The sequence below is a fragment of the Alosa alosa genome, chromosome 14 (genome assembly GCF_017589495.1).
Source record: "Alosa alosa isolate M-15738 ecotype Scorff River chromosome 14, AALO_Geno_1.1, whole genome shotgun sequence".
Taxonomy (NCBI): domain Eukaryota; kingdom Metazoa; phylum Chordata; class Actinopteri; order Clupeiformes; family Clupeidae; genus Alosa; species Alosa alosa.
Genome location: NC_063202.1, coordinates 32,176,883 through 32,197,009, shown reverse-complemented (window position 1 = coordinate 32,197,009; position 20,127 = coordinate 32,176,883). Strand labels below are relative to the sequence as shown.

The 20,127-nt window shown below is 37.5% G+C and overlaps 1 protein-coding gene across 1 annotated transcript in view; it reads left to right on the top strand.

The window, feature by feature from the left end:
• Nucleotides 1-20,127, top strand: part of gnao1b (guanine nucleotide binding protein (G protein), alpha activating activity polypeptide O, b) — an 80,554-nt gene that overhangs the window by 13,509 nt on the left and 46,918 nt on the right. Inside the window, exons 3-5 of the mRNA XM_048262885.1 lie at nt 9,400-9,541; nt 9,691-9,851; nt 15,482-15,610. Coding sequence (XP_048118842.1) covers nt 9,400-9,541; nt 9,691-9,851; nt 15,482-15,610 — 432 coding nt within the window. The remainder of the gene's footprint in view (nt 1-9,399; nt 9,542-9,690; nt 9,852-15,481; nt 15,611-20,127) is intronic.

Below are 20,127 nucleotides of genomic sequence, written 5' to 3'. Positions count from 1 at the left end.
AATGGTGCAAAGGTGAATGGTGAGAGTTACTAAATACCTGTGGGTGGTTTGCCAACTTTTGGAATGTTTTCTTTTTTTTTTTAGCTTATGCACCCTCACATTGGAGTCCCCAGTTCAAATACAAAATTTGGTATCGATATGTGACAGTGTTCCTGAGATATGGACGACTTCCTGTTTCGGAGCTTCGCCGCCGATTAAGTTTGGCTGTGACGGGCAAACGCTTTCGAAAATCAAAAATCCTTCCGGTAACTTTTGTGAGGCTTGGTCCAAGGATAATGTACATCAAGTTTTGTGGCGTTCGGATCAAATTTGTGACCTGTGAAAATTTTGTTTCGCCTTCTGTTCAATCCAATATGGCGGACGAACGGCACACCCACCTGACGTCATCTTCGCGACCAACTTACACCGGTACTGACCGGACGTTTTAAAGTTGGAACGGTGTCTCTGTCTCAAAGGGCCTCGGCGCTAGGGCTGACAAAAAATTAGGGAGACGGGAAAAATAATAATAATAAAACTTAAGAAGAACAATAAGTGTGCTTTGCAAGCACACTTAATAATCTGAAAAAGTAGTCTACAGGATAAGATGAGTTAACTAAAAGCTTTCCTGTACAGGTATGTTTTCAGATCTTTTAAAAAAATATTTACTGAACTCGCCTGCTTGATGTACAGAGCTTCTCCACTTTGCTTGTGGAGCACTTTGGGTACGTTTAAAAGATTAGAATTGGATGATCTAAGTTTCCTTTGTGGTTGATAAGATATTAAAAGCTCAGAGATATATGAAGGTGCTATGGCATTCAGAGCTTTGTAAGTAGTAAACATAACCTTAAAATCAATTATATAGGAAATAGGGAGCCAGTGCAGTTCAGCCAACACAGGGGTGATGTGTTCTCTCTTCTTGGTCTAAGTTAAAAGTCTAGCCACAGAGTTCTGTATGAGTGCCAATTTCTTTAGATGTTTTTTGGGAAGACCAGTGAAAAGTGCTAGTGATAAAGGCATAAATTAGTTTTTCTGCATCTTGTTGAGTTAAAAAGAGCCGCACTTTGGCAATGTTTCTCAGGTGGAAATAGGCTGTCTGAGTAACTTTACTGATATAGGCTTAAAACTTAACTCTGCATCTAAGATGACACCGAGACTTTTGGTTTGACCTGGTGCGCCAAGTTCCCCAGATTACTAAGAACAATGTCTCGCTTTAGTTTTGGTCCAACTAAAAGTACCTCTGTTTTGTCATCATTTAGTTTCAAAATTGTTTTGCTCATCCACTGATTAAAGGAGTGGTTCAGGATTTTGGACATAGGACCTCATTTCCAAGTAAGCAAGTGTGATATTTATCAGTGGAGACCGTTTTCAACACGTTTCATCCAGTCCTTCTAATTGCAGAGTTTGCAGGTGCTAGGCTAGCGCAAGTCAACGGTATGTGCTAGCCTGCCACTAAAGACAGTCTTACCCACTCCAAAGTACACCCGAGGCAAATAAATTATAACGCCAGACTATTGATGTAAATGTCTGTATTGACAGTGTTATTTCTAACGTTATTCTATCCTTGCATTTCAATGATCGCATTACATTTTGAGGGACTAGTTTCTTAGCAGCAGCGGAATTATACTTGCTCGGTTAGTAGTACTGCTTGAAAAGTAAACAGTAAAAGCGCACTCCAATGGGGATACCTAGTAGTAGCCTTGGTAATATCAGTCCGCTGCTGAGTTGCAAAATGACTACTAACAACTTTAGGGACCAAAGTATAACTATTGCAACGCGATGCAAGGGTAGTTGTATTTCTTACACTATTCTATCAACACAGACATTTACATCGATTGTCTGGAATTTGCCTCAGGTGTACTTTGGAGTGGGTAAGACTGTCTTTGGTGGCAGGCTAGCACATACCGCTGACTTGAAGCTAGCCTAGCACCTCGCGAACTCTGCAATTAGAAGGACTGGATGAAACGTGCTGAAAATGGTCTCCACTGATAAATATCACACTTGCTTACTTGGAAATAAGGTCTTATGTCCAAAATCCTGAACCACCCCTTTAATGGAGGTTAGGCATGCAGTGAGGGAGCAAAGGCCATCTGGGTTAGTTGGCTCCACAGAAATATACAATTGGGTATCATCTGCGTAGCTATGGAAGTTTACATTATGCTGACTATTGACATTTCCCAACGGAAGCTTATATAGGGAAAATAGCAGGGGACCAAGGCAGCTCCCCTGGGCCACACCAAAAGGCAAGTCATGTTTTTCAGACACATGATCTCCTAGACTGATATAAAAATGTCTGCCAGTAATGTAGGTTTGAAACCAGTTTAGAGCATTATCAGAGAGACCCACCCCACTAAAGGCGGTGAATTAGGATGCTATGATCAATGGTGTCAAATGCCGCACTCAAATCCAGAAGAATAAGGATTGAGACTTTGTTTGAGTCAGTAGCCAGTCTAAGATCATTGACTATTTTTACTAGAGCCGTTTCTGTGCTGTGATTTGATCTAAAACCTGATTGGAATTTTTCAAGGATACTGTTTTTGTTAAGGAAGGTATTTAACTGATTACAAACGACTTTTTCAAGTACTTTGCTCAGGAACGGTAGATATACCCAATTTACTCATATGTATTATGAACGGGCAGCAAAGTAAAGGGGAGGGTGAGAAAGGTCAAAACCTATGTTAGATCACATCCTGAGGGTCTAAGCTTTCAGAAAATATATGGTTTATATAGTTAAATCAGTTTTCCCTTCATGGTACAGACCAAAATGTATTATGCATACACTCTCTTCACTTAAATCCATAACATCCCATTCATTTCAATGGGAAATTTACTTAGTGGTCTACCAGGTACAGTGGGAATGAGTTTATTTCTTGTTAACATGTTTTTTCTTAAACTCTGGGACCAGGGCTACAAGAAAATACCACTTAAGTCTAGTAGTGGGGGGAATTAAGCCTATTTGGGTGTATTTTGGGCATATTCGATTATTGAGCTAAAAAATATGCTCATTTGCATATTCAAATTAATTTTCAAAGAAACTTGTAATACAAAAAATTGTACTTTTCATGGGTACTTTCATTGTGTAAAGTTTAATTTTGATAGGAGTAAAGGAAAAAAATAGCCCCAGGCAGGGGGTGTATTGTTGCCTGGCCTTCTTGGCACACATCTTGGATTGATGAGAATTTAACATATTTCCTCAACTAGGATTTCTTAGGACTTTTAGTATGTTGTTCTGGACACCTCATAGAAATGATCTAAGCTGCAAAAATTTCTTTTACAATTAGTCTGTCGTAAAACGCTACTTTGCCTGGACTAGGAGCCATAGATGTCTTCCCTCTGAAAGTTGACATAAAATCAAACAATATTTGATCATTTAACTTCAACTGAACAGCGACAGGTTTTGGTAGGCAGTAGACTCAGCAGACGTTTAACCGGTACAGTTTAAAAACCCAGAAAAACTCAGAATGTGAGATTGTTAAAGTTCATTAATTGTATGAAACGATTTATTAGTTAGCCATTGCAGCATCGGCTATTAGGCTGTTATGCTAGCTCAACAGCTTTCAAATATGCTGTTATTTTGGTCATGTGGACTTGATTAAACGGGTAAGGATAATTCATAAACTGCTTATTTCTTACATGACTGAAGCAGTAGCTTAGGTTCAACAGTGGTGTTTGAGGTTGCTGTGTTAAGTTCAGTTGTGTGTGATCGCGAAACAATTCATAGGATCAAATCAGTTTATTTTGACATCCGGGAGTTAGCCTAACTGACATGTACAGCACATAAGCCTATTTTTAAGCATATAAGCCTGTTTTTATTTATTAGCATATTACTTGTGATTATGTAATCAAATGACACTCATGATAACTTGAAAGAGAAGGACAGAAGAACAAGCACGAATTTCACAACAACATATTCATAACAAATTAGAACAAACTGTTCCGGTAAAAAATATTCTTGCCATGTTTAAAATGCTGCACCTTTTCCCTTAATAGCCTATCTCTGGCAATTCATTTTTGGATGACTGTAGATAGTTGTATTTTAGCCTACGTCTTCGTAGACAGTAGCCTAGGCTACACCATTAGGCTATCTTAATAAAACACTTCACAGCTGTTAACGATCATCCTCCACAACCATGAGGATACGTAAACGGTCATTCGTCGCCTTTTTGCTTCTTATTGTAAAACCAACTGTTAGGGCCTACCTACAAGTGGTCGGCATCTCGGTCAATATTTGATATTAAAATTTCAATTTTGAAGCTATTTGTAACTATGTGTAGCCTATGCAACCCGACTGTTGTAGGCTTGCCTACCACTCTGCAGTACCTTGCCTATTCTGCCTACCACTCTAGTTGTAAACAAACGTTGACGTAACATTAGAACAGAGGTGCAAAACCTTAATATAACATGAGTACAAGGTACCACCCATTCAACTGTCTCTTGTTCATCCACTTCAAAGCATTCATTCATCCATTAAACTATCTATCAACATCCATTAAACTATCTACCTACACATCCATTAAACAATTTGTCTATCAACATCCATTAAACTATCTGTCTATCAACATCTATTAAACCATGTCAACCTAGCAACCACCATAGCAACCAACATGATTACCATAGCAACCAGCATAGCATCTGCTTTATTTGGCATAGCAACCTTATGTACCTTAGTAACACCCTAGCAACCATCACAATTACCCTAGTAATATTGATACAAACCACTTTTCATTCAACTTTGTCTCCATCCATCTACTTCCAACCATTCATTCACCCATTAAACTATAGCCTATCAGCATCCATTAAACTACTATACTACCCTACAAAGGCAAAAGGCAGTAACTGACCAGTGTCAAACTGAGAAAAATGACTTTAAAGTTTTTTGTTTTGTCTACACAAATGTATTATAGGTAGAGCAATGAAAATCTGGTGACTTGTTATCCTGATGAAGACATGTGTGTATATTAAAAAAAACCTTGTGCTCAAAGTTGACCTTTGACCCTTATTGACCTGTCAGATACTGTACTCTGCCTTGCTGAACAAAACAGCCTGGCCAGCTTAAGGTGGTTTGCTGGTTGACCAGCTTGTTAACCAGCTTGTTTGACCACCCTGTATGATGGTTGACCTGCTAGACCAGCAAAACTCTTGCGAAAACATACCTTCAGCTGGTTTACCCAGCTCACGATGGTAATTCAGCTGGTTTTGCTTGTTGTACCATCTCAAGCTGGTAATTTTAGCTGCTGTTGCTGGTCTACACTGCTGGTTTTACTGGCCATGCCAGCTTGTGTTGGTCATTCTAGCAAACCAGCTTGACCATCTTACACCAACAATGTCAAGCTTGTCACCAGCATGACCATCTTGCACCAGCTGTATCCCACACGACAGGCTGGTCAAACCAGCATGACCAGCTTCCTCAGATGGTCATGCCAGCATATCCAGCTGGTGGCCTAACCAGCTACTGTACACCAGCAAAGACCAGCAAGAGCTGGAAGAAAACCAGCAAAGACCAGCTAAAACCAGCTAAAATCAGCTACCAGTATAAGCTAGCTGTTTTTTTCAGCAGGGATGTACTAAAAATAAGGAGTCATGCAAAGGCAAAAGGCAGTAACTGACATATAATCAATATTTGCTACCAAAGGCAGAGTATGGTAACTGGACTTGTGCGTCGAAGATCAAAGCCAAAGAACGGTAACTGCAGTTGCAGCTTCCTGCCATGGTTGCTTGTATGGTTGTGGGAGTTACAGTGAACCCAACCCTCTATTTTTTCCGGAAAAAAAACGGTCAAATTGAGTATAGATATGTATGGAAGCCCATTTTCACCATTTAAAAAAAAAAAAAAAAAAACTGTCAGATTCTAAATCAAAATTATGAGATTTTAAGTGATAATTATGAGATATAAAGTCATAATTATTATGAGTTTTAAAGTCGAAATTACGACTTTAAATCTCAAAATTACGACTTTATTTCTCATAATTAAGAGATATAAAGTTGAAATTTCGAGATTATTAACCCAGGAAGTAAACCCAAAAGGTAATGAGCTGTTGCTGTTCTGCTCAGTTTAGCTAGTTGTAGTTTAGACATAAAACTGTTAGGCTACTGTTTGCACACTGTAGCCTAAGAAATAATAGTAATGATAATTATAAACTGATTGTGATTGTAGATAAAAGAAGAAACAGTTACTAAAACTAGGCCAAGAGCAAAGTAAAGTTAAAGATGGCAGTTAATATAATGCTGAAAAGAAATACAAGTAAGATAAATAAACAAACTAAGGGAGAATTAATGGACATTGAAGGCCAAAGAAAATAGATACATCTTTAAATTTGATTTAAAGCTACTGATAGTGGGACAGGACTTAATTTGTAGGGTACACTTTACTTGACAGTGTCATGTCACTCTTATGTAGATACTGTGAAGTGAAGAATTACCAATTTCTATAGGGTGATTATTCCAGAGTCGAGAGGGGCTGCAACAGAAAAAACGCTATGACCTTTCGTTTTTAGGATTGCATTGAGGACTGAAAGAAGATGTTGCGAGGAAGACCTTAGTGGCCTAGAAGGACAGTAGGGACTTAAAAGGTCACAGATACACAGATTGTAGTGCCATCCCATTTAGGGCTTTGAAAACAAAAAGCAAAACTTAAACTAAAATGATTTCTGTATTCGACAGGTAACCAGTGAAGTTGGGCCACCACAGGACTTATGTGCATATGTTTCTTAGTTCCAGTAAGAAGCCTAGCTGCTGCATTACGGACTAATCGAAGTCTAGCAAGGGTAGATTGGTTCAGACCTAAATACAGAGAGTTACAATAGTCCAGCCTACAGTAGATGTAACAAATGCATGGATTATAGTTTCTAAGTCAGTATATGAGAGCCAGGGCTTTAATTTAGCTATTGTTTTCAGTTGAAAAAAGCTTCCCTTAACCACACTACTGACTTGCTTATTGAAATTGAACGAGGAATAAACACTTCTGACCGCAATTTACAGCCAGTGCATTTTTTAGCTTAGCAACAGAGCTGAGTGGTTCAGAAAGAATTACCACCCCTTGCAGACCAACTTCAACCTCCAGACGTTTTAAAAGGATGCTCTGGTCAATAATGTCAAAAGCTGCTCTAAGATCAAGAAGTGCTAAGAGGGCACAAGAGCTAAGAACTAACTACCCTATATCTACTGAGCCAAGAACTAGCACTACTATATTGACTGTCTATGCACAATTGCACAATTTCAACCAAATTTTGCCGCTCTTATTTATTCATTGTATGTGCCTTCTTATTTACTTTTTATTGTTTACTTGAATGTTATGTTTGTCTGTGGACTTAATTGGTAAAATTATGTCTTGTCTCCACCGTGGGATAGTGAGAAACGTAATTTCGATCTCTTTGTATGTCTTGGCATGTGAAGAAATTGACAATAAAGCAGACTTTGACTTTGAATATCATTGTGCACCTTAAGTAGAGCATATTCAGTGCTATGAAGTGTTCTAAAACCAGATTGAAATGTATCTAGGATATTGAAAGCATTCAAATAAGAGGTAACCTGAGAGAGAACAAGCTTTTCCAGGATCTTTGAAACAAAAGGTAATTTGGAAATAGGCTGATAGTTTTTCAGGTCACTGTAATCAAGACTGGGCTTCTTTAGTAAAGGTTGGACAATTACATGCTTAAAACTGGAGGGGACCACTGCAGTAGATAGAGAGCTATTAATAATGGCCAAAACAACAGGGCAAATGATGTTAACCCTCCTGTTATCCTTGGGGTCACTTTGACCCCAAGCAACATTTAACATCATAAAATATATGGTTCACTTTTTTTTTTTGCTTCATGTTTCATGACTTTTCCTCAATTGAAGGGTACTAATTGAAGGGAGTTAGCATGATTTTTTTTCAATAGTATGTTTTCAATGTCTTGTACAAATATTTTGTACATTGATGTTCCTTGGGGTCAGTTTGACCCCAGCTGTATGAAACATAAGATACATGAATATTTGACACATTATGGATATTATTATTTGAATAGTATGGGAACATATTGTTATCATTATTACATACACAAGTACTTATTACATATAAGTCATTTTGGCAGGATTGTAAAAGTCAAAAGGGGAAGCAACAGCAAGCCTTTGGGCTGCTGACACTGGATGGGCAATATTGCCAGCCAGGGTTCCAAGGTTCATAAAGGGGTGTGGGATTGTTTTGTAGGGCTTTTGATGGTGGTTATTACACTCTTGTTAAGTACCTGTCACAAAACAACTGGGTAACAATATGAATTATAATCATTTTCTGAGGGTTTATTTAGCTGTGGTCAAATTGACCCCAAGGATAAAGAGTGTCGGTAAGATTTGAGGATAACACAAGGGTTAAAGACTTCCTTAAACAGGTGTGAAGATAAAACATCTGAGTGGCAAGAGGAGGATTTGAGAGACCACCTCAAATCATCAACTTAGAGTAATACTCTGTTCTAGCTGACTTAACAGAGTTTTGGTACGTCTTTGGTACATAAAATACCACTGTAGTTTTAGTAGCATGTGTAACGCATCTCCTCTCAGATCCGTTTGTTGCCGTTTAATGTCCTCTGCTTGTCTGACCATATTAATTATCATCATAAATACAGTAAAAAATAAAAATAAATACAATACAAATAGACCATAAATACAGTACAATAAAAAAATGTACGTTTAAAGTGCTTGTTGTGCTTTCTGATAGCCTGAGGTATAAAAGAGCATACCGCTTAATTCGTTTCACAGGAGGCCTTAGCCTACCACTATGTTCCATAACCCTACCAGTCAAATTGCCATGGAGAGGGTGATCAGGGTCCCTCGTTATTTTCTGTGTCATTTTTGACAGGCGGTCATCATATACTTTATCCACTGCATTTAACTCACTAGTCACTCAGTCCTGGCTTTCTCAGTTGCCCCAGCATTCCCACCCCAACCCACCACACGGTAACTCCAAACACTACATATCACTGACATAAAAAAACATTCTCACCACATCAGTATTTACCTTAAAAGACGGCAAAACGTGGACTTAATTTTTCCATCAATAAGTTAACATGATCAGACCAAGTTAACATGATCAGACCATCTGACACCTGACGAAGACCTGAGTGGTCGAAACATTTGTATTATAATAAGTACATTTCCTTTCACTTCTTTGGTTCACCCTGCATTTGTACCTGTTTAACAATGAATAGCATTTCAAAATGAGATCTCTCCTTTGTCTTTTTTTATCTCCTAGACATAGCCTCGTTGCACTCTGTAACATCAATATGAGGTTTTAACCATTTTCTCATATTTATTCAATCTCCTGAGAAATAGCCCTCCTGTTGTCTCAGCCCAAGTGTAATAATATAAGTTCACATTTATGTTTGCTAGCTAGCTGTAATTAATCAGTTAATAAACATTTGTTGAAATTCTCTTTCTGTGTGTTTGTAGGATCATCCATGAAGATGGATTCAGTGGTGATGATGTAAAACAGTTTAAGCCAGTTGTTTATAGCAACACCATTCAAAGTCTGGCAACTATCCTACGTGCCATGGAAACACTCAATATTGAGTACTCTGACAAGGACCGTACTGTAAGTGCAAACGTGTAATGTGTTATTACCTGTAAAAGACTTTATAAGTGGCATTATTGTCTCCTGTGGTAGTTGAATAACTTTAATGGACCAGGCAGTCAATTCTGCACCACGTCCCAACTTTTTCTGATTTGACTGACTTGTTACAGAGTGATTGCAAGCTGGTCTTCGATGTGGTGAGTCGTATGGAGGACACTGAACCATTTTCAACTGAGTTGTTGGGAGCTATGACACGCCTATGGAGTGATGCTGGAACTCAGACATGCTTCAGCCGTTCAAACGAGTTTCAGCTTAATGACTCAGCACAGTAGTAAGAAAACCTATATTCTCTGACTCATTTTAATAGGCCACCTAGTTATGAAGAAAATGGTGGTGATTGGTGGTCGTTGGTGAATGATGTTTATTGGTCACGATGATTGTTTAACAGTGCAAAACAAATATATGAAAAGAATAAACAGCTTACGATATAGATGTAGACTATTCAAAATTCTGCTGCTTGTTTGTTCAGCCATACTAGGTCATGGGATCACATCACCCCCATCCTCCACCAACTACTGCCTCCTAGTTCAATATCACATCCATTACAAAATTATTTTGCTTGTACAAAATAAGGGTGCATGATTCAGAAAATGTCACGATTCAATATTGATTTTTAAGCTCATTTTTGATTCAAAAACTATTCTCGATTCAAAAAACGATTTGCAGTATACGGTTATTTTTCCCATATGATTGCTGTAGACATAAAATTTTCAAAACCCAATGTGGCCCTTGAGCCAAAAAGTTTGCCCACCCCTGATGTAGACTGCCCCCTAACAGTCCCAAAAGCTAAAATCATTTCAGGACAATAGTGTAAACGGCGTTACAAAACGTTTGAATCGATTTTTGGAATTCTATGAATCGCTTTTGAATCGGTAGAGCTTCAATCGCGATATGATTGTGAACCGTTTATTTTGCTCACCCCTACTTCAAAGGCTGTCATTTGACAGCAGGCTGTAGCAGCACTAGCACATGTGAAATGTGAGTTCTACTAGCTAACGATTTGATGTAACACATCCTAGCCTGCATGTATCTGTGAAGTCTGAAAGAATATATAAGCACACATCCTGAATGCTATACCAGTTTCACTTGGCAAATCCAATTTTGAAGGCTATAGCAAAGCATTCACTTTTTTAATTCTTACAAAACAACATCCAATATCACATTACAATCAGTCAAAATCTATGGAGTTTCAGTGGTTCAGTGGCTACGTTGTTTGTTGCTGCTACCCACGTTATCTCCAGTGGTTCCACTGTTTAACTTGCACAGATGCACACACACAAGAATGAGCGCTCACACCACTACCCCCTAAGGCTCTGCCTCTTTATTTGATAACAATAAATTAAGAAATGTTTCCTATTCTGGGAAATGTTTAGTTTCTATTCTTTTCGGTCCGTGGTTCAATGATACCGTTTAATTGTGCCGGAAATTATCCGCGGACCAGCAATCTCCTCGTCGAGGAGGTCCTAACCCTGCAGGTCATAGACAGAGAAAGCATAGGCCTACTCGCTTTGGGTACAGACCACAGTTGCATGTCCAGTGTACACAGAGAATGACAGTGTCTTGGAGCGGCTGCACCCCCTGCAACTCCACTTCGTCACTGATTCAGATAGATACGCCCGACACTTCTGCTTTTTATCTGGTGGTGGTGGAGTTGACCGGACATCTGAGGCTTCAGACGTCACCAATTTATCAGCATCCATTGCGCCTGGCCTCTGAAAAAACTTTTAAGGCTAGTCTGCCTGGGCCTGGCCATGTTTGAACCGCCTCACTCATTTGTTCGTTGTTTATAATGGATGTTTTAAGCGTGCGCTTCCTATTTGAAATGCAGCATACTGTAGGCTATGTGTGTTGTTTAATAACTTTCAAACGGTAGAGCCTGTTCATTTAAAAACATAGCCAGAGGACATATTGCTTTAATATAGGCTTACATTTTAAGGCTTATTCTCAAATTCAGATTGCGTTAGGGGGACGGGATAATAAGCCAACTTCAATCGGACAATTTGACCAGAGAGATTTAATTTTGTTGGACATTTCATTTTTTTTCCGGCCAATGTCCGGTAATTATCGGACAACGGAAACCCTGAACTACACTATCTAAGTACCTACATAAAAAGAGTGGATAGAGCACTATCACATTTAAGATGCATGCATTGTCTGATGGGCATACCAGAAAACTAGCATTCCAAGTATGCATCTTGGGACCCCTCTATAAAGCAGTTTGAAAAATATTTTTTCATGATTTATTCTTTCACAAGCCTTATGGTGGGCTTACACCATAGAATTTTCAAGCAATTTCACAGTCGGCGACTAAATTTCCAAAGTCGGAATGAAATCATGGGAGTTTTACATAAAATCATCTTTAAACCAGGACTCCGCAATAGGACCACTGTCCCCATCTACAAATTCCACAATCAGACACATCTTGCCCACCATCTGAGTCTCACCATCTCACATATTCCAAATGAAAATTAGTCGTTTGATTGAAGAGGTATTTTTTTTTTAATTGCATGCTTTAGGGGATGGGCATTTTTAGCCCCACCCCTCCCGAAATTGTACTGTTTCGTACTTCAGAGGCCACTGTTCCCACCTAGTCTGGCCTACCTTAAAATGCTTGGTCTCTTTAGAAAGCTGAAACCTTGTAGTTTCGCAGGGAACAATCTGGAATCTCCCCATAGGACTTTTGGGCTCCCAAAATAGATACTGACAATAAAAGCCTTACTGTATGGCAACCTCTTGGTATAGAAGCATTATCCTGGTCTCAAATGAAAGGTAACACTCTGAGGTTTCTTGTAGACTATTTGGATTGTATGTCAGAGGTTCTGATATAGACCGACTACACAAAATATGTAGGGAAGCACCAAAAGCGGAGGAGGGGGAGGAGAGCATTTTTTTATCAAATTTAATTGAGACATAGTGGGATTAATCTGACAATGTAAAGCACCATACAGATTGTACATGAAAAAGGTTGTCATATATGTATTCCCAAATGTCCAAGCTTTCAAATGGTGTATAATATTACTATGCTACATAACAATATGGTGCATAAAATTGATTTAGAATGTTGGGGGGAGGAGGGTAGGTGTGCCGTGGAAGGCACACTGTTCCATAATAATAGCTACATTCAGAAATGTAAGTAATGCTGACCCAGTGTAAAGCAGAAATAGTCTAAATTCTGTCATTTGAGATTTTCCTTTACTAGGTAAGTTGCTGCCTTTCGTGTTGTGCTTGTGGCTGCCGGGAAACCCCTAACGTTGAATCACCTGATGGTCTCTGACTCTTCGTATGGAGATAGAAGACCATGTTAGTGTTATCTTCAACTAGATAGATAGATAGATAGATAGATAGATAGATAGATACTTTATTGATCCCCAAGGGGAAATTCAAGAACTACATATCTTGTACAGTATTGTCGAATAACGTTAACACTGGAAACAAAGTGTAAAGGTACCAAGTTTATCAAAGTTGTTCATTTATGGCATGACGTTTATGGTGCAGGTTCTGTAGCTAGTAAATTACGCTTGGAGTAGGGGAGCTGGAGTCTGTTGCAATATACCATCTCACCACTAGATGGGAGAATTTCCCCCAAGAATTAACCCAAGAACTACACAATGTAGCTTTACATCCACAAACAGCCTGCGACACTACAGTTAATAAATAAATCGCCCTGTCGTTCCACTTTCTGCATGCCATTTTGTCGGTCACCTGCCATAAATCACCGTCCCGTTGCCGGCTGTATGCATAGGCCTTTAGCCAGCTATTTATAAAAAAGTATTTTCCTCACACGTATTGCAAAATAATTCCATCCACACGTTATGCAGAAACAGCTGTTGTGGTCTGTCAAGAACACATCAATCAAACAGATGGCGAAATTGGCCAACTTGAGAATTGACAACATTTTAAAGAAAATTTTCCCGTCATCACACGAACACTGAAACAGAGAGAAAATCTTAATCTAAATATTATTTTTATATTATATAATGTTATTATTAATGTAAGAACTAATGTTAATCCTTAGAACCCAATTGACGCAAAGAGCGTCAAAAAACACACCCTTTCTTCTCTGTTATGTTGCTCTGGAACTGTTCATCACAGCGAGATGAAACTTTATTGCGTGACAGAGCAGAAGTGGGGCTTTCCAATGAGGCATGTGTCTGTACAATCAAGTATAAAAAAAAAAAAATCATGAAATTACATCTAATTGCATCATATTTACAGTCTATACTTCTCTGCGTTCCCCTGCACACCCATTACTCTTGTTTGAATTACTCGCGAACCCGTGATCGCATAGATATGGCAAGCATATCAGACGAAAGAGGAGACACAGGGCTATCCATTGGTACCAAGTATATCGATCCTTCTGGGTTATAAAAACAGACGAAGTGACTGCAAAATAATAATATCATGTACACAAACCAACGCTGCACACCCATTACTCTCGTTTGAATTACGCAAACCAGTGACCGGATAGATATGCCACGCATGTCAGATGAAAGAGGAGTCACAGAGCTATCATGTGATACCAAGTACAAGACAGTATATAACAGACAAAGTGACAGCAAAATAATAACTTCATATAGCTCGACTTAGCCCATGTTTTTGTGTGTTTTTGTGGCAATGCATGTTTATAAAACAACGCTATCATGTGTTTCTCTATGGCAAAGCATGTTCATAATCCGTTTTTGAGATCCTAGCAAATTCCTGCATGGCATCCAATTCAAGGCTCACATTGTATCTCAATTTGTTCGACAAAGAAACACCTTTTTGCCTTTACTTTGTTCATGACAATGCAGTAAAAAGTTGTTGTAGAGAATCATCATGAGTGCACACACAGGCTAACACGCAAACTCGGGATAAGTCAGGTCAGATCAGTTCGTGTCACAGATATGGAGTGCAAAAAGTCATTTTTCATCACTAAATAAAAAAAATGGCATTTATTTCTGTAAGGCGCACACCACATATGTCTGTAAATTGCTCAGCCCCAACGTCCCCCTCCACCATGGTTCTTATATTGCCAGATTCAGGACAGTCTGGCCTACATATACATGAAAGTCATGTCCAGCTGGCAGCTTGCTGTGGTGAGATGCATTTCAAAATGTAAGAATTGTGCAATACGCTTTTTGTCTTTGTATTATTTAAAAATCAAAATCAAATCAATGTAAGTACTAATATATGAAATGGTGGCAGATCTGGTTAGCCTAGACTGTGCTGAAAAAAAAAAACAGCATGTGTAAATTACATTTACAATGACCAGGATAAATGCTTATAACTAAAGGTACAGTAGTGAGAATAGCCAAACATAGAGTAGGGCTCATAGGGCTAAATTAAAAATGGCATTTATTTCTATAAGGCACACACCACATATTTTTCACATTTGCTCAGCCCCAGAGAATCCTTCCACCATGGCAATGATATTGCAAGATTCAGGACAGTCTGCCCTACACACACATGAAAGTCGAGCTGCCAGCTTGCAGTGGTGAGATTTTATAATACACTTTTTGTATTTGTATTATTTAAAAATCAAAATTAAATCAATGCAAGTATTAATACATGAAATTGTGGCAGATTTGGGTAGCCTAGACTCTGCCGGAAAAACAACAATATATAGCATGTGTGTATGGCACTTACAATGACCAGGATAAATGCTTCTAACTAAAGGTAGTGAAAATGCCCTTAAAACAGTCTAGGGTTGTCCAGAGTGTAGCAGTAGAGTGTAGAAGACTTAAGGTAAGGGGGAAATGCACTTAGATTTTTTACTTTTTTTTTTAAAGAATATGGCCTCTATTTATTGAAAAAAATTGGCAAAATATCTGTATGCAATTACACGTACACAATGTACTGTACAAAGATTTGCTATGCTATGCAGTTCATGACCCCACTAAATACATTTTGTTCATGTTGCAGTTATCTGGACAGCTTACAGCGGATTAGCTCCTCTGACTACCTGCCAACAGAACAGGACATTCTACGTACTCGTGTGAAGACTACTGGTATTGTGGAGACACACTTCACATTCAAGAATCTCAATTTTCGGTGAGCAAAATCATTATTGTTATCATTACATTATCGTTACAAATGACATCATTGTTATCATTACTATCCTTAATGTAGCCTTATTAATTTTATATAACTGTTTACTGTTCATTTTAACTATTGTATTGGTTAACGCTTTAGAATAACATGTGCTTATTAGGTTTAAACGGTGCATAATAAGCAGTTAACAAATCATTACTAACAGTTAGTTAACTGTTGTTTTCCTTTAATAACATTAACTAACTGTTAACATGCAGCTTGTAAGTGTTAATAAGCAGCCTTTTAAGTTACAAGCATATTTGTTAACAGTTGTAAGTGTTAACAAGCATTATAAGACAAAAAGGTGGATAACTAATACGCTTATAAGACCTTTCTTACCTATTTGTAGTAAATTTTGCAGCCCTCCAATCTAAAGCGAGGACCATGTAGCCTATAGCTCCACGAGCCCGACCTTCTATCTCTACAGTATATGTCTAATGTATCTATCTAGCTTGGTTTAGCTGTGAGAAATGCACCTACAAAATTGCTACAGTGACCAGGAATTGAACCCAGGTCTCCTGCATCATAGAGTGACCTCTTACTTACTGAGCTACTTTCCTATTAATACCTAAGAAGCAAATGTTATTCTAAAGCGTTACCTTGTATTGTTATATTTGTTAAGTCGCTTTGGACAAAAAAACATCGGTAACACTCCATAATAAGGTGCCATAATAAATAGCAAACTAGTAATTACCTAACCCTTTGTTAATATTTGTTAATTGTTACTAACATATCTATTTGGCACAAGTTAATAGTTTTTTAATCATTAATTAAATATTAGTTGTTTGCATAAAATCTGTATGTTAATGTTTTAGCAAATCTATTAACTAATATTGTATTAATATGTGTTAATAGTTAACTAAATGTCTTTTTGGCACTAATTAACAGTTATGTCTTGCATCATTTAAATGTAAATGTTTATTTACAAACTATATGCTAATATAAAAGTTAATAACATTATTATTTATCTAGCTTTTCTGATTAGCTTTGTGGATAATTTATGGTTTATGGCTTTATGGTCTTGTGGGGTGTATAAGGCACCCTACTGCCAGTGGTTGGTTGTGTGAGAGTTTGCGCTCCTCTTCTTCCACTTCATCCTTATTGGATACCTCTGTGGTTGGCTGACCTGTAATTGGTGACTCTCTGTCTAGTGTTTGAAAGTAGTGTACTCTTTGCCTTTGGAAGTACTGTTTGGTTGCTGCTTGAATTTGGTGAAATTCAGGGGGAGGGGGTGTAACAGAGTTAGAAATGTAGTTTAGTGTTTGTATGTGATTTTTGCCGTAATTAAGCATCTTTATTGAGATTGGTGTTTTGGAGCCCTCTTTAGAGAAACGCTATACTGCATCTCTGCTGCGTTTTGTCCTTGTATTGTTGCCATAGCCAATCAGAAGCGGTATGCTTTGCATTGTATAGGTTGACTGTATAAAGCTCTCCCCACTTTGTTTTAATTTTGTAACTGTAAAATGTTGTTTAAGTTGAAAACTTTGATATACCACCTGTATTATGTTCCTTTACATGTATTGTTAAGATTTGGGTGCAATTCTAGCAACTTAGAGAACGTTTAGTAATGTTTTCATTATGACCACGAGTTCATACACACTGAGTCTAACGTGACTAGCTGTAAATTCCGCTAGCAACTTTCCATGCATTCAGTGTAGTTTAGCTTAGTGTGCATGGAAAGTGCAATTCAGTCTAGCAGGAAATGAACGTACATTTAGTTTAGCATTGTGTTTATGCATTACCTCCGTATGGTCTACGTCTGTGAGTGTTTAGTGAGTCTCAGAATATTAATAAACTGTCGTTCTGTGCACCTGAACATTCCATGTCGTATGTCTCCCTTGGGCTGACAGTGATGGTATAGGAATGATGCATGTAATATAGCCCATTCAACTACTTGTTGTTTTGTTTTAACTTTTCCTAAAGGAATAAATGTGATAAGCCAGTTTTGGTCTCAGTCCCTTCACCGTCTGACTAGTTATATATATTACTAATATATTAATAAAGCTTAACCAACTTTATTATAAGGGTCCCCTATACTGATAGTTATATATTACTAATATATTAATTAAGCTTAACCAACTTTATTATAAGGGGCTCCACACTGATAGCTATATACTACTAATATATTAATTAAGCTTAACCAACTTTATTATAAGGGGCCCACGCTTATAGCTATATACTACTAATATATTAATTAAACTTAACCAACTTTATTGCAAGCGGTTCCGGCGCCGACAACAGTGGCAGCATGTCAAGGTAGCTCCGTGTTTTTTTCTTGAATTTCCCCTTGGGGATCAATAAAGTATCAATCTATCTATCTATCTATCTATTGTAAGGGTCCTATGGAGAGCGGGGTAACACTCCATAATAAGGTGCCATAACAAATAGCAAACTAGTAATTACATAACCCTTTATTAATATTTGTTAATTGTTACTAAAATATCTATTTGCCACAAGTTAATCGTTTTTTCATCATTAATTAAATATTGTTGTTTGCATAAAATCTGTATGTTAATGTTTTAACAAATATATTAACTAATATTGTATTAATATGTGTTAATAGTTAACTAAATGTCTTTTTGGCACTAATTAACAGTTATTTCTTACATCATTTAAATGTTAAATGTTTCTTTACAAACTATATGTTAATAGAAAAGTTAATGACTTATTATTATTTAACTAATTGTTATTTAACTGTGCTTCTGCCTATCCCAATATGAACCACTCCCCATAGGACCCTTACAATAGATAAATAGATAATTTATTGATCCCCAAGGGGAAATTCAGGGGGGAAAAACACAGAGCTACCTTGACATGCTGCCACTCTTGTCAGCGCCAGAACCGCTTGCAATAAAGTTGGTTAAGCTTAATTAATATTAGTAATATATAACTATTAGTCAGACGGTGAAGCGACTGAGACCAAAACTGGCTTATCACATTTATTCCTTTAGGAAAAGTTAAAACAAAACATGCATTCAGGCACTGGCTTACATAAAACAGCATCTGCACAAGCAAAATAAAAAGAAGTAGTTGAATGGGCTATATTACATGCATCATTCCTATACCATCACTGTCAGCCCTACTAGCATGGGAGACATGCAACATGGAATGTTCAGGTGCACAGAACGACAGTTAATTTATATTCGGAGACTCACTAAACATTCACAGACGTAGACCATACGGAGGTAATGCATAAACATAATGCTAAACTAAATGTACATTCATTTCCTGCTAGACTAAATTGCACTTTCCATGCACACTTAGCTAAACTAGCCTACACTAAATGCCTGGAAAGTTGCTAGCGGAGTTTACAGCTAGTCACGTAAGACTCAGTGTGTATGAACTCGTGGTCATAATGAAAACATTAATAAACGTTCTATAAGTTGCTAGAATTGCACCCAAATCCTAACAATACATGTAAAGTAATATAATACAGGTGGTATATCGAAGTTTTCAACATTTTACAGTTACAAAATGAAAACAAAGTGGGGAGTGCTTTATACAGTCAACCTACCCAATGATCGGCTATGGCAACAATACAAGGACAAAACACAGCAGAGCTGCAGTATACCGTTTCTCCAAAGGGGGCTCTAAAACACCAATCTCAATAAAGCTGCTTAATTACGGCGAAAATCACATACAAACACTAAACTACATTTCTAACTCTGTTACACCCACCTCCCCTGAATTTCACCAACCAAAAGCAGCAACCAAATAGTACTTCCAAAGGCAAAGAGTAAACTACTTTCAAACACTAGACATAGGGTCACCAATTACAGGACAGCCAACCACGAAGGTATCCAATAAGGATGAAGTGGAAGAAGAGGTGCGCAAACTCTCACACAACCAACCACTGGCAGTAGGGTGCCTTTTACACCCCACAAGACCATAAAGCCATAAACCATAAATTCCATAAACTCTCCACAAAGCTAATCATAAAAGCTTGATAAATAATTATATGTCATTAACTTTTATATTAGCATATAGTTTGTAAATAAACATTTAACATTTAAATTATGTAAAAATAACTGTTAATTAGTGCCAAAAAGACATTTAGTTAACTATTAACAAATATTAATACAATATTAGTTAACAGATTTGTTAAAACATGCAGATTTTGTGCAAACAACTAATATTTAATTAATGATGAAAAAACTATTAACTTGTGCCAAATAGATATTTTAGTTACACAAATAACAAATATTAACAAAGGGTTAGGTAATTACTAGTTTGCTATTTATTGTGGCACCTTATTATGGAGTGTTACCAAAAAAAATAATTTCTTTTTTATATTTTAAATTAGGCTACTTGTTGTCCTGATTCTTCCTGTGGATCTTAGTGGGCACTGAGGAAGCAATAATTTCATCGCTAGTTTTTCATGATCACTATTTCAATTGTTTCATATCAAAATTCACTACTTAATTATGTGTTTTATGTAGTTTGTCGAGGACTGGTTCAGACACGTCACATCCATAATG